Source organism: Malaya genurostris, chromosome 3, assembly GCF_030247185.1.
Source record: "Malaya genurostris strain Urasoe2022 chromosome 3, Malgen_1.1, whole genome shotgun sequence".
Taxonomy (NCBI): domain Eukaryota; kingdom Metazoa; phylum Arthropoda; class Insecta; order Diptera; family Culicidae; genus Malaya; species Malaya genurostris.
The window spans coordinates 152973455-152988885 of record NC_080572.1 but is presented as its reverse complement, the minus strand read 5'-3'; the positions used below and the strand labels follow the sequence as shown (position 1 = coordinate 152988885).

Below are 15431 nucleotides of genomic sequence, written 5' to 3'. Positions count from 1 at the left end.
CGAACGACTGTTCAACACCGACTGACAAACTGAATATAAATTTGTACTTGGCACGGTGATCGTAAAGCTATTTTTTGCGAATACTATTAATTTTGAAAAGAGTTCTTGTTAAAAGTTCAATGGATAATCTTTAATGATAACCTTGTAAATTGCATATTTTCTTCCAGATACAATCTAAAGGATCGACCATATCATCTGGAGTACGGGCTGCAGCTGAGATCCTTAACGTTCCTTTGGAACGGCTCGAAATGTGTAATAATAATTCTAACGCTCCAAATCAGTTGTTTCCTGTCGAAAGATCCAGCTTATCCCCTCAAAACATTCCAGTCTCTAAGAACTCAGTTAATTCTACTGGGAATTTATATTCTCAAGGTAACCAAAACCTACAACACGAGGACCATGCACCATCCCAAACCTCACTCACGAAACATTCATTGCTTCAGTTTGCAATGCAACATTTCAGAAATGAGTAAGTATCATTTTCTTTTTGGTAATATGCGATATGAGTGAAAGTAAATATAAATATGGGAAACTTCACTGTTTATCCCATCTATTTTTTTGTTCAACAAAATATTTAGAAGGGCATACTACTTTAGCTCTAAGATACCGAGGGTTTTTCTTAACAGTAATTAAGACTACGATATTTGTATTTGGTTCACAGTGTTGTATTTCTTTCACGTTGCTGATCACCTCTATTCTGGGGGATCCAGCCTCCAGTTGGTACTCAGTAGTGGTTGGTGGGTTGGATATTACATGAGGGTTGTTTTAACGCGTGGTTACTTCGATTGTAGCCGTATTATTTTGTTCCTGTAGGTCCGCGGGAAACACCCTCAGGTTACGAAGACCGGCGACCCGTGGTCCAAGGCTACGAAGACCTGAGTTGCCCGCACGTTGGTCATCAACTGGAGCGATCCCCCGTCGCCAATTATGGAGATTTTACAGAAGAGAATGAAAGAAACATAGAGAAGTAAATGTTGTGGAAAACTGGATAAAAAACGAAATAATTAAGAACGACAGAAATCTGATTAGTTGACATCGAGATGGTGAAAAGACGGATGAAGGGGGATCGAAAAAGTTATTTACATCAAAAAATTATTAGTTCTGATGAAAATGGTGAACAGACGAGGTTCGTGAGAATCGGGTGGACTTTAGTGTCGAACATGTAGGTGAAGACTATGCTTAACCACAGTTGAAATATCGTTGAGTAATATGAGGATCTTTCTGAATAAGATGTAACAGGCTACACTGTTAATGTGTTTAACGTATTGGTATATGAAAAGCACATACGAACTATCTCGACCGGAACCTCATGCGATTTTCCTCGAGCTTTGAGGAATTTCAATAGCTTCAACCTGGTTCGCAATACTCTACGCACGACCACACAACATGGTTGATGTCCTGATAACCATCACCACAGGCATATAGACCACTTTTCGCAAGCCCAACACGCCGAAGATGTGCGTTGAAAGTGTAGTGATTTGACATGAGCCGTGACATAACACTGATAAACCAAGGTTTCGTCGATACCCTTGGGATAATGGAATGTAGCATTGTACCAGGTCAACATTGCTCCATAAAGTTTGCCAACTTTCGAAAGTCTTTTGACGAGAGATACTGAAAGAATCATTAAACAGATTGGTCTTTCATAAATTGAACAATGAGAGGGGACCCAGATTAAGGGTATAAAATAAAACCGTTCAGATAAAGCTGTAAAATGTTCCCACATTTCCCCAGGAAATATGGGAAATAGTTCTCTGGTTTCATTGATCTTATAGCCTCTATTGAGCTTAGACTGTCCGTGACAATGAAGTAATGGTCTTTGGGCAAAATTTCAAGATTCTCCAGAGTTTACTGAATAGCAGCTAATTTTGCGACGTAAACTGAAGCCCGATCACTGAGTTTGTAGGAAGCGGTGATGTTCTGATTGAAGATACCGAAGCCTATGGATTCGTTGATGTTTGATCTGTCAGCGTAAAACATCTTTTGGCAGTTGACTGTTCTCAATTTGTTACAAAAAAGGCGGGTGGGTAATGTCAGAGACATAACTGGATGTCGTGAATACGAAAACAACTGACATGTTCCTTAACACATCCGAATATCAATTAGTTGATCAATTGTATGAATTATGCAAGCATTCCCCATTTGCACATTTTTCGCAAAAACAAAGAAGGCTTCACTTTTTGTTGAGAGGCTTGTTTCCTGATTTCGTTTGTAGCTTTTTCACTAATGGGCGGTCCTAACGGCTATAAAAATAGCCTCATACAGAATTTTAATGTCGATTATTTCATTTCGGATTTGCATAATTTATTGATTGCGTAGTTCTCCACACACTGTGGCACTTTTCGCAAAAACACAGGTTTCACTTGATCTCGATCACTGTGAATTTCACACAGCGAAAAGTGCAAAAATCTAACCAAACTGTTCTAGATTTGCACTAAACTGAGGATATTTCCTTTCGATTTGCGAACAACAACTCCTAATAGTTCTTTAGAAAACTTTTAGAGCCATTAGATTGGCTGATTTTGTGTAATGCTCTCCACCGTTGTTTTTTCACCAATGCTTATGATTGGCAGTTATGACGTAATCGCCCTTGTCGAAAGCGAAACTAGTTGTGCAGACGACACAAAACACATCTGCTCGCAGTGGCGATAGAATCCAAACTGATTCAAGTTTTGTTGAGAGGCTTGTTTCTACCTGATTTCGTTTGTAGCTTTTTCACTAATGGGTGGTCCTAACGGCTATAAAAATAGCCGCATGCAGAATTTTAATGTCGATTATTTCATTTCGGATTTGCATAATTTATTGAAAGAAACTATCAATATGCTGTAGGGATTCGTTTCCAGCATTCAGAAGGGTCAAAATGCGTAATTCTCTACGACATTAAACTCTGGAACATTTTTCGCAAAAAAAAGGCTTCACTTGATCTCGATTACTGTGAATTTCACACAGCGAAAAGTGCACAAATCTAAGCAAACTGTTCTTGATATTTTCGAGGAAGCGAGAACCAGCACAATTACAGCTTCAACTAGGGGGTGAAACCATAGCTCAGGCCTTCACATTTAAATATCTCGGGGTCTGGTTCGACTCCAAAGGCACCTGGGGATGTCACATTAGGTATCTGAAACAAAAATGCCAGCAGAGAATCAACTTTCTTCGTACAATAACCGGATCATGGTGGGGTGCCCACCCAGGAGACCTGATCAGGTTGTATCAAACAACGATATTGTCCGTGATGGAATACGGATGCTTCTGCTTCCGATCAGTGGCGAACACTCATTTCATCAAGCTGGAAAGAATTCAGTATCGTTGTTTGCGTATTGCCTTGGGTTGCATGCAATCGACTCATACGATGAGCCTCGAAGTGCTGGCGGGCGTTCTTCCACTCAAAAACCGGTTCTGGGATCTCTCATATCGTTTGCTCATTCGATGCGACATTTTGAATCCTCTGGTGATTGAAAACTTCGAAAGGTTAGTTGAGCTTAACTCTCAAACCCGTTTTATGTCCTTGTATTTTGATTACATGGCTCAGAATATTAATCCTTCTTCGTTTGTTTCCAACCGTGCTCATTTCTTGGATACTTCTGATTCTACTGTGTTTTTCGACACATCCATGAGAGAAGAAATTCGTGGAATTCCGGATCACGTGCGCCCTCAAGTGGCCCCAAATATTTTTTATAATAAATTTAGAACAGTCAACTGTGAAAAGATGTTTTACACTGACGGATCAAACATCAACGAGTCCACAGGCTTCGGCATCTTCAATCAAAACATCACCGCTTCTTACAAACTCAGTGATCCGGCTTCAGTTTACGTCGCAGAATTAGCTGCTATTCAGTACACCCTCGAGATCATTGAAACCATGCCCAAAGACCATTACTTCATTGTCACGGACAGTCTAAGTTCAATAGAAGCTCTCCGGGCAATGAAGCCAGGAAAGTATCCCCCATATTTCCTGGGGAAAATACGGGAACATTTGAGAACTTTATCTGAACGGTCTTATTTAATATTGTTAGTCTGGGTCCCTTCGCATTGTTCCATTCCGGGCAATGAAAAGGCAGACTTATTGGCTAAAGTGGGCGCATTGGAAGGTGATATTTATGAAAGACCAATCTGCTTCAATGAATTTTTCAGTATTTCTCGTCAGAAAACTCTCGAAAGTTGGCAAACTTCATGGACGAATGACGAACTGGGACGATGGCTACACTCCATTATCCTTAAGGTATCGACGAAACCTTGGTTCAAGGGGATGAACAAGAGTCGTGATTTCATTCGCGTTATGTCACGGCTCATGTCAAATCACTATACATTCAACGCACATCTCCGGCGTATCGGGATCGTGGAGAACGGGCTCTGCACCTGTGGCGACGGTTATCAGGACATCGAGCATGTCGTGTGGTCGTGCGTAGAGTATCGTGACGCCAGGTCGAAGCTACTGGAATCCCTCAGGGCCCGAGGTAGACCGCCTGAGGTGCCGGTTCGGGATGTGTTGGCGAGTCGGGATAGTTCATATATGCTTCTCATATACCAGTACCTTAAACACATTGATATACAAGTGTAATGTGTTAGTCCTCGCTCAGAAAATATAATCTCCACCTACAGGTTCGACACTAACATCCGCCCGATTCTCTCGATCCCCGTCCCTGTCCACCATCTTCATTGGAATTAACAAGATCTTTTTTTTTTGTCACTAACTTTTTCGTTCCCCCTTCCCTGTTTCTTCACCATCTCGATGGCAACTAATTAGATCTCTGTCGTTTTCAAACATTTTGTTCCCACACCCCTTTTTTACCCCGTTTCCCACAATATTTACTTCTTTTTTTCATTCTCTTCCGTAACATCACCATCACCGGAAGACCGCTCCAGTCAATGACCAGCATGCGGGCCACCCGCCGGGCCTTCGTAGCCTGGGGGTGTTTCCCGCGGACCCTCACGGACCGAAGAATGCGGCCAACATAGAAAATTACCATCGCCATCTGGAATCATCTCATCCTAAATTCAATTCACCGGGCACTACCGATCGCCAGATACTATATTACATAATGATACTACTCTAGTTTTAAGTTAGACGATAATTAAGATTAGTAAATACCCTTGGCATCTTAGAGCTTAAGCAGTGTGCCTTAATATTATATTATATTATTGAATAAAAAAAAACTGTTCTTGATTTGCACTAAACTGAGGATAATTACCTTCGATTTGCGAACAACAAATTCTAATAGTTCTTTAGAAAACTTTTAGAGCCATTAGAACGGCTGATATTGTGTAATGCTCTCCACCGTTGTTTTTTCCCAATGCTAATGACTGGCAGCTGTGACGTAATCGCTCTTGTCGAAAGCGAAACTAGCTGTGCAGACGGCACAAAACACATCTACTCGCAGTGGCGATAGAATCCAAACTGATTCAATTTTTGTTAAGAGATTTCCTTTTATGTGATTTCGTTTGTAGCTTTTTCAGTAATGGGCGGTCCTAACGGCTATAAAAATAGCAGCATACAGAATTTTAATGTCGATTATTTCATTTCGAATTTGCATAATTTATTGAAAGAAACTATCAATATGCTGTAGGGATTCGTTTCTAGCATTCAGAAGGACCAAATTGAGGTACTCACTGCGAAATTCACCACTTTTCGGAACATTTTTCTCGGCCGAATTGTTGTACAGCAGCAAATATTTTGTTCTCTTCCTCAGAACGCGTTCTGATTGGCTGGTGTTGACATGGGTCAAATGAGACAGGTTTTTCAATAGTGTACTATTGAAATACTTCCATGCTTTTGCTATACACGTTTAAATTGAAAAATTTCGATTCTATTGGTAGTTAGATTATATAAATCCTTCCACAGATCACTGAGCTATGAGCTTTCAAATTACGAGAAAGGCAAACGCGCCTTATGAATTATCCTCTTTGATACTCGTTTATACCAAACATTTCAGAAATGTTTAATTTTGAATTATTTGAGACTACGTCACGAAACTGAAAATTTTATCATAAAATTATGATCACATTTCCGATGGCATGTCGCAAGAATTATGTTGATTCATTAGATACAACAATAGATATTCACGATCAAAAACTTATCACTCTCTCAGAGGGTAAATTTTGAAAAGGCACCCCATAGTAAAGTAAGTCGTATTCACGACAAAATATTAAGGCCACTAGAGTGTACGGTATCCGGATCTCCACGAATCTCTCTTCTTCCATAGATGTGTCGAAGAACACAGTATAATCAGACGTATTCAAGAAATGAGTACGGTTGGGAACAAACGAAGAAGGGTTAATATTTTGAACCATGTAATCAAAAAACAAGGACATAAAATGGGTCTGAGAATTGAGCTCGACAAACATTTTGAATGGGTGTTAGCCGCAGATCGGAAGCAGAAGAAACCGTATTCCATATCGGACAATACCGTTGTTTGATACAACCGTATCAGGTCTCCTTGGTGGGCATCCCACTATGATCTGGTTATTGTACGAAGAAAGTGGATTCTCTGTTGGTATTTTTGGTTTAGATACCAAACGTGACATTCCCTTGTGCCTTTAGAGTCGAACCAGACCTCGAGATATTTGAATATGAAGACCTGAGCAATGGTTTAAGCCCTTAGATGAAGCTGTGATTGTGCTGGTTCTCGCTTTCTTCAAAATATAACCAACTAAGTATTCTCCGTAGAGAACTCGATAATAATGTGAAGAGCCCATGTTGACAAGTTGTCGAGGGTATCTATAATAGACACAACTCTGTCGTCGGTGAGTTATCTTAGCGTGCAAGATTAATCGATATCACTTACGCAAAAATTGGATAAAAGGGAGCCTAAACATGAGCTTCGAGCACCCTGCTGAAAGTGCATGAGTTTCTCGGACAGTAGATTATATAAAAAGTAGTTACTGCTTCTCAGTAACCATAAGCCGCCTTGATGTGAAGAAGGCTTTATTGTTACACGGCAAGAAAGCAAATTAAAACTCCACAAGCTTTTGTTCTGGAACAAAGTCGAAACATATCATTTTAGCGAAATCGAATATCTAGTGCTTGGAATATTCATCGCCTTCGTTCGTGGTGTTTTGATTGCGCTTACGTTGGGTTGTGTTCCAAAGAGTGCTAGTTCAGTGATTAACACGGGTAAGTTTCGTCTAAGCTTAAATATGGGTTTACTACCGAAATGTTCGAGGCTTGAGTACAAAAATCGACGAGTTTTTCTTGACAACGGCTGACTGTAATTTTGACATCATCATTTTAACCGAGACAGGACTCGACGATCGTATCAACTCCCAGCAGTCATTTGGGAACGCCTTCAACGTCTTCCACTGCGACCGCAGTTCAGCAAATAGTGACAAATCATTTGGTGGCGTATTAATGGCCATCTCTCAGAAATATGCCAGCTCTATCATCGAAACGCAGTATGGGCACTCTATGGAACAAGTGTGTGCAAGTGCCACCGTGCGGGGAATCAAATTATTTCTGTGTTGTGTGTGCATTCCCCCTGATAAAAGCAAAAATGTTGATTTTATAGATGCACACGTTTCGACTGTTTCTGAGCTGTGGTTCTGCTAATGATATTGTTCTGGTGTGCGGTGATTTCAACCAGCCCCGGATTGTGTGGAATAAACGGCATGAGGATACACATTTCATCTGTTCCTTTTTGTTACCCGCTGCAAGTACGGCGCTGATCGATGGGATGGATTATTTGAATCTTTGCCAAGCGATTCAACAAAGAAACCATCTCGGGCGATTACTCGATCTAATTTTCTGCTCTTCAGAGTATCAATTAGTCGTTGACCGTAGTGTTGCTCCTCTGTAACCCGTCGACCCGCATCATCCGCCTTTAGTTGTTTCGGTGCCAGTTAACTGTGTGAACAATTCACGGCACCCCGAACTTATTCATGAATCGAGGAGATTAAATTATCGTAAAACTAAGTTTACTGCTTTACTAGATCATTTGCGGAATGTTGATTGGGTATGTTTGCAAGAGTCCGATAATGTAAATGAAAAGGCAACGGTTTTCTGCGATGCGTTACTTCAATGGTTTAGCTCAAATATACCTTTCACCAAACAACCCATCAATCCTCCTTGGACCACATCAAGGCTTCGTGAGCTAAAACGGGTTCGCAATGCTTGGCTGCGTTATCATCGTCGTTGGCACAGCTCTGAAACACTACGAATGTTCAAAAGTTCCAGTGAAAACTATCGTAGATTGAACGCGGGATTATACAAAGCCTAAGTTATTCCTTTCACGGCCATAAGATGTCCAGGACGAAATATGTCAGTACAACACAATATTTTAGGTATTGGTGGTGTAAATTAAGATAATATCACAAGAAACACATAGTATGGTGAATTAGTTTCCTTTAATTTCATGGGAAATGTTTTTTCCTATGAGCCTCAGAAATAAATAAACGAAGAGTTGTGTTTATTATATCGTAATTTAATTTATTGCTTCAATTACTTTAGTTATCCGAGCAGTAAAATAAATAGTTAGTTATGGTATTCTACAAAACGATTTCGTGTACTTGTTTGGCACACGTGGACGTTGCATATAGCACATTTATTATGTGTTCTATTTTCTATACGTCGTTTTGCATTGACAGTTCTATTTTTATTCGTTCAGAAACACATTTGTCGTCTTGGAAATAAGTTTTTTTTAACATTCAGTAAAAAACACATCGATTTAATAATAATGGAAGAATCGATAACAATTTTTATAGAAGGGAAAAATATTCCCCAATGAGCGTTAAGAGATTATGCGGGTTCAAACCGATCTTCGCCGGAATCCCAAAAATATCTGGAATTTTGTGAATTCCATACGCAAATCTAAATTAGTTCCGTCATCTGTTTGTTACGATGGTGTTGCATCCAGTTCAACATTGGAGTCTTGCGACTTGCTTGCAGAGTTCTTTGTTTCGGTATTTGCTGGAAATACTGCCTCTGACATTGAAGCTAAGGTTGCAGCGTGGGATGTTCCTTAGAACTATACATAGATACTTTTAATATCACTCCAGATATGGTGGTTGCAGCGGTTGCAGAAATTGAAACGATCATTCTCGGCCGGGTCAGATTTACTCCCAGACGTTTGGATTCTATGAACCGCTAACTGCATGCATCATAACATTTGCCACGGTTGAACACCTCTTCGATTTCGGCGAACCTACACATTAATTTACGCAGAAAGTGTTACGATCCACATTTTTATAACTTGTCTACATTACACTAAGGTCTCTTTTTATACGGTTATTTTTCGCACGGTTTTTCATACACGGATTCCGGAACTAATGCGATTTTTATTTACACGGTTTGCGCAATTAACACGGTTTCTGAGGAGTGTTTAAAAAGCACTGTTATTTGTTTTTTGAGAAAAATTCAAAAATAGGAAACAGGTTGTCTGTAATTTAAAGTTTGAAAGTTAACTAAAATCATTCATTCAACAATTCACGGGAGTATTGACTGTCGTTCCATAATATGATTAATCATGATTAGCACTTCTTTAGTCGAACGTTCTACGTATTATCGTTCTTTTGAAAACTGAATGCATTATATAGAAGGCATGAGCCATTTAGAATAATTTGCTTATCGTACAACGCGTTTCCTAAGTGTTCTAATTTTAATTTGTCATCCAATGTGTTTGTTTAAGTATGACTAGACCCTTTTCGTAACCCCAGTCTGGTTTTTAGATTTTCGTTTTTATTGTGAAACAACAGTTACATTTTCACAGTTATGTGCATCTTGCATAAATTTGGGGGTTAAAAATGGGTTTTTTCACCTTCACATCATCCAAAGTTATATTTTATCCCAAACAAACAAACAAATAATCAAATCTAGGGTTTTTTGAACTATTACGTCGAATTTTTCACGCGGTTTTTTTTGCACGGTTTCCGCAATTAACACGGTTTTGTTTTACACGATACATAACCCCGTGTAAAAAGTGACCTTAGTATATGTTCATTAAGACCTTTTACTGTTGAATGAAGTAAAAATAAATAAATAAATTAAAAATGTGTGCTATTTCTCTGAAGGAAGTTGTGTTGTTTCTAATCTCTCAGACACCGCATTTGCGTACTACACTGAGGTCTTTTTTTATGCGGTTTTTTACGCGACTTTTTTATGAGAATTTTCAGAGTTATGCGGTTTTTTTTACGAAGTTTCAGAGTTATGCGGATTTTTTTATGCGAATTTTCAGAGTTATGTGGTTTTCCTTCTGCTGTTTATTTTTTATGCGAAGTTTCAGAGTTATGAGGTTTTTTGCCTTTCTCTATAGAACGGTATTAGAATTGCTGGAAAAACCGACTTTCGAACGGAGCCTCGTAGACCCATAGTGTTATATACCATTCGACTCAGTTCGGAAAATGTCTGTGTGTGTGTGTATGTATGTGTGTGTATGTGTGTGTGTATGTGTGTGCACTTTTCGAAGATATTTGAACGCGCTCAATTTTCTCAGAGATGGCTGAACCGATTTGAACAAACTTGGGCTCGTTTGAAAGCTACTGTCGGGCCATTGATCAAGTTCGAAGATCAAATGGCTGTGACTTTTGGTTCCGGAGATATGATTGTATAAGTGACGTAACCGACAAAAAGCGTTGTATTTGAACGCGCTCAATTTTCTCAGAGATGGCTGAACCGATTTTAACAAACTTGGGCTCGTTTGAAAGCTACTATCGGACCATTGATCAAGTTCGAAGATCAAATGGCTGTGACTTTTGGTTCCGGAGATATGATTGTATAAGTGACGTAACCGACAAAAAGCGTTGTATTTGAACGCGCTCAATTTTCTCAGAGATGGCTGATCCGATTTTAACAAACTTGGGCTCGTTTGAAAACTACTGTCGGGCCATTGATCAAGTTCGAAGATCAAATGGTTGTGACTTTTGGTTCCAGATATATGATTGTATAAGTGACGTAACCGACAAAACACGTTGATTTTTACCGCTCTTATATATATAAGGGTGCCAAAATTTTGGGATCACCTCTATTTTCGTTAAGTTCTAGTGCTCAAAAGTTTAAGCACCTCGAAAAAAGCCTTCATGCAAAATTTGACCTAAATCGGACATGCTTAAGGGGTGCTGCCCGGTGGTAAAGGTTTGACAATTTTCGATCTTGAAAAAGCACCATAGGGGGGAGTACATGAAATTTCCAAAATCGAAAATTTTTTTTGATGCCAAAACTCTTAAAACTGCATAAAACATCGAAATTTAGTGTCATCTCAAAAAAAATTTTTTTTGAAAAAACCAACTTTCTGGGATTTAGAAATATTTTTTCTAAGTCCCAAAAAGTCGATTTTTTCAAAAAAAATTTTTTCGAGATGACACTAAATCTCGACGTTTCATGCAATTCTAAGCCTTTTGGCATCAAAAATTTTTTTTCGATTTCGAAAATTTCATGTACTCCCCCCTATGGTGATTTTTCAAGATATATGAAAATTTCACTAAGTGGACTAAGAAGGCTTTTTGCCTTTCTCTATAGAAAGGTATTAGAATTGCTGGAAAAACCGACTTTCGAACGGAGCCTCGGAGACCCATAGTGTTATATACCATTCGACTCAGTTCGTCGAAATCGGAAAATGTCTGTGTGTGTGTGTGTGTGTGTGTGTGTGTGTGTGTGTGTGTGTGTGTGTGTGTGTGATTTGAACAAACTTGGGCTCATTTGAAAGCTACTATCGGACCATTGATCAAGTTCGAAGATCAAATGGCTGTGACTTTTGGTTCCGGAGATATGATTGTATAAGTGACGCAACCGACAAAAAGCGTTGTATTTGAACGCGCTCAATTTTCTCAGAGATGGCTGAACCGATTTTAACAAACTTGGGCTCGTTTGAAAGCTATTAAGATTGTATAAGTGACGTAACCGACAAAAAGCGTTGTATTTGAACGCGCTCAATTTTCTCATAGATGGCTGAACCGATTTTAACAAACTTGGGCTCGTTTGAAAGCTACTAAGATTGTATAAGTGACGTAACCGACAAAAAGCGTTGTATTTGAACGCGCTCAATTTTCTCAGAGATGGCTGATCCGATTTTAACAAACTTGGGCTCGTTTGCAAGCTACTGTCGGGCCATTGATCAAGTTCGAAGATCAAATGGCTGTGACTTTTGGTTCCGGAGATATGATTGTATAAGTGACGTAACCGACAAAAAGCGTTGTATTTGAACGCGCTCAATTTTCTCAGAGATGGCTGAACCGATTTTAACAAACTTGGGCTCCTTTGAAAGCTACTATCGGACCATTGATCAAGTTCGAAAATCAAATGGCTGTGACTTTTGGTTCCGGAGATATGATTGTATAAGTGACGTAACCGACAAAAAGCGTTGTATTTGAACGCGCTCAATTTTCTCAGAGATGGCTGATCCGATTTCAACAAACTTGGGCTCGTTTGAAAGCTACTGTCGGGCCATTGATCAAGTTCGAAGGTCAAATGGTTGTGACTTTTGGTTTCAGATATATGATTTATAAGTAACGTAACCGACAAAACACGTTGATTTTTACAGCTCTTATATATATAAGGGTGCCAAAATTTTGGGATCACCTCTATTTTCATTAAGTTCTAGTGCTCAAAAGTTTAAGCACCTCGAAAAAAGCCTTCATGCAAAATTTGACCTAAATCGGACATGCTTAAGGGGTGCTGCCCAGTGGTAAAGGTTTGACAATTTTCGATCTTGAAAAAGCACCATAGAGGGGAGTACATGAAATTTCCAAAATCGAAAATTTTTTTTGATGCCAAAACTCTTAAAACTGCATAAAACATCGAAATTTAGTGTCATCTCAAAATAATTTTTTTTTGAAAAAATCAACTTTCTGGGACTTTTTCATATTTTTTCTAAGTCCCAAAAAGTCGATTTTTTCAAAAAAATTTTTTTCGAGATGACACTAAATCTCGACGTTTCATGCAATTCTAAGCCTTTTGGCATCAAAATTTTTTTTTCGATTTCGAAAATTTCATGTACTCCCCCCTATGGTGATTCTTCAAGATATATGAAAATTCCACTAAGTGGACTAAGAAGCCTTTTTGCCTTTCTCTATAGAAAGTTATTAGAATTGCTGGAAAAACCGACTTTCGAACGGAGCCTCGAAGACCCATAGTGTTATATACCATTCGACTCAGCTCGACGAGATCGGAAAATGTCAGTGTGTGTGTATGTGTGTGTGTATGTGTGTGCACTTTTCGAAGATATTTGAACGCGCTCAATTTTCTCAGAGATGGCTCAACCGATTTTAACAAACTTGGGCTCGTTTGAAAGCTACTGTCGGGCCATTGATCAAGTTCGAAGATCAAATGGCTGTGACTTTTGGTTCCGGAGATATGATTGTATAAGTGACGTAACCGACAAAAAGCGTTGTATTTGAACGCGCTCAATTTTCTCAGAGATGGCTGAACCGATTTTAACAAACTTGGGCTCGTTTGAAAGCTACTATCGGACCATTGATCAAGTTCGAAGATCAAATGGCTGTGACTTTTGGTTCCGGAGATATGATTGTATAAGTGACGTAACCGACAAAAAGCGTTGTATTTGAACGCGCTCAATTTTCTCAGAGATGGCTGATCCGATTTTAACAAACTTGGGCTCGTTTGAAAGCTACTGTCGGGCCGTTGATCAAGTTCGAAGATCAAATGGTTGTGACTTTTGGTTCCAGATATATGATGGTATAAGTGACGTAACCGACAAAACACGTTGATTTTTACCGCTCTTGTATATATAAGGGTGCCAAAATTTTGGGATCAACTCTATTTTCGTAAAGTTCTAGTGCTCAAAAGTTTAAGCACCTCGAAAAAAGCCTTCATGCAAAATTTGACCTAAATCGGACATGCTTAAGGGGTGCTGCCCGGTGGTAAAGGTTTGACAATTATCGATCTTGAAAAAGCACCATAGGGGGGAGTACATGAAATTTCCAAAATCGAAAATTTTTTTTGATGCCAAAACTCTTAAAACTGCATAAAACATCGAAATTTAGTGTCATCTCAAAAAAAATTTTTTTTGACAAAATCAACTTTCTGGGACTTAGAAAAATTTTCATATTTTTTCTAAGTCCCAAAAAGTCGATTTTTTCAAAAAAATTTTTTTTCGAGATGACACTAAATCTCGACGTTTCATGCAATTCTAAGCCTTTTGGCATCAAAAATTTTTTTTCGATTTCTAAAATTTCATGTACTCCCCCCTATGGTGATTTTTAAAGATATATGAAAATTCCACTAAGTGGACTAAGAAGGGTTTTGCTGGAATTGCTGGAAAAACCGACTTTCGAACGGAGCCTCGGAGACCCATAGTGTTATATACCATTCGACTCAGCTCGACGAGATCGGAAAATGTCTGTGTGTGTGTGTGTGTGTGTGTGTGTGTGTGTGTGTGTGTGTGTGTGTGTGTGTGTGTGTGTGTGTGTGTGTGTGTGTGTATGTGTGTGTGTATGTGTGTGCACTTTTCGAAGATATTTGAACGCGCTCAATTTTCTCAGAGATGGCTGAACCGATTTGAACAAACTCGGGCTCGTTTGAAAGCTACTGTCGGGTCATTGATCTAGTTCGAAGATCAAATGGCTGTGACTTTTGGTTCCGGAGATATGATTGTATAAGTGATGTAACCGACAAAAAGCGTTGTATTTGAACGCGCTCAATTTTCTCAGAGATGGCTGAACCGATTTTAACAAACTTGGGCTCGTTTGAAAACTACTGTCGTACCATTGATCAAGTTCGAAGATCAAATGGCTGTGACTTTTGGTTCCGGAGATATGATTGTATAAGTGACGTAACCGACAAAAAGCGTTGTATTTGAACGCGCTCAATTTTCTCAGAGATGGCTGAACCGATTTTAACAAAATTGGGCTCGTTTGAAAGCTACTGTCGTACCATTGATCAAGTTCGAAGATCAAATGGCTGTGACTTTTGGTTCCGGAGATATGATTGTATAAGTGACGTAACCGACAAAAAGCGTTGTATTTGAACGCGCTCAATTTTCTCAGAGATGGTTGATCCGATTTTAACAAACTTGGGCTCGTTTGAAAGCTACTATCGGGCCATTGATCAAGTTCGAAGATCAAATGGTTGTGACTTTTGGTTCCAGATATATGATGGCATAAGTGACGTAACCGACAAAACACGATGATTTTTATCGCTCTTATATATATAAGGGTGCCAAAATTTTGGGATCACCTCTATTTTCGTTAAGTTCTAGTGCTCAAAAGTTTAAGCACCTCGAAAAAAGCCTTCATGCAAAATTAGACCTAAATCAGACATGCTTAAGGGGTGCTGCCCGGTGGTAAAGGTTTGACAATTTTCGATCTTGAAAAAGCACCATAGGGGGGAGTACATGAAATTTCCAAAATCGAAAATTTTTTTTGATGCCGAAACTTTTAAAACTGCATGAAACATCGAAATTTAGTGTCATCTCAAAAAAATTTTTTTTTTAAAAAATCAACTTTCTGGAATTTTCATTATTTTTCTAAGTCCCAAAAAGTCGACTTTT

The 15431-nt window shown here is 39.0% G+C and overlaps 1 protein-coding gene across 3 annotated transcripts in view; it reads left to right on the top strand.

The window, feature by feature from the left end:
• Positions 1-15431, top strand: part of LOC131435110 (unconventional myosin-XV) — a 536922-nt gene that overhangs the window by 374549 nt on the left and 146942 nt on the right. For all 3 annotated transcript variants that reach the window (XM_058602644.1, XM_058602646.1, XM_058602647.1), the window contains one exon: positions 168-469. In XM_058602644.1, the coding sequence (XP_058458627.1) occupies positions 168-469 (302 nt within the window). The remainder of the gene's footprint in view (positions 1-167; positions 470-15431) is intronic.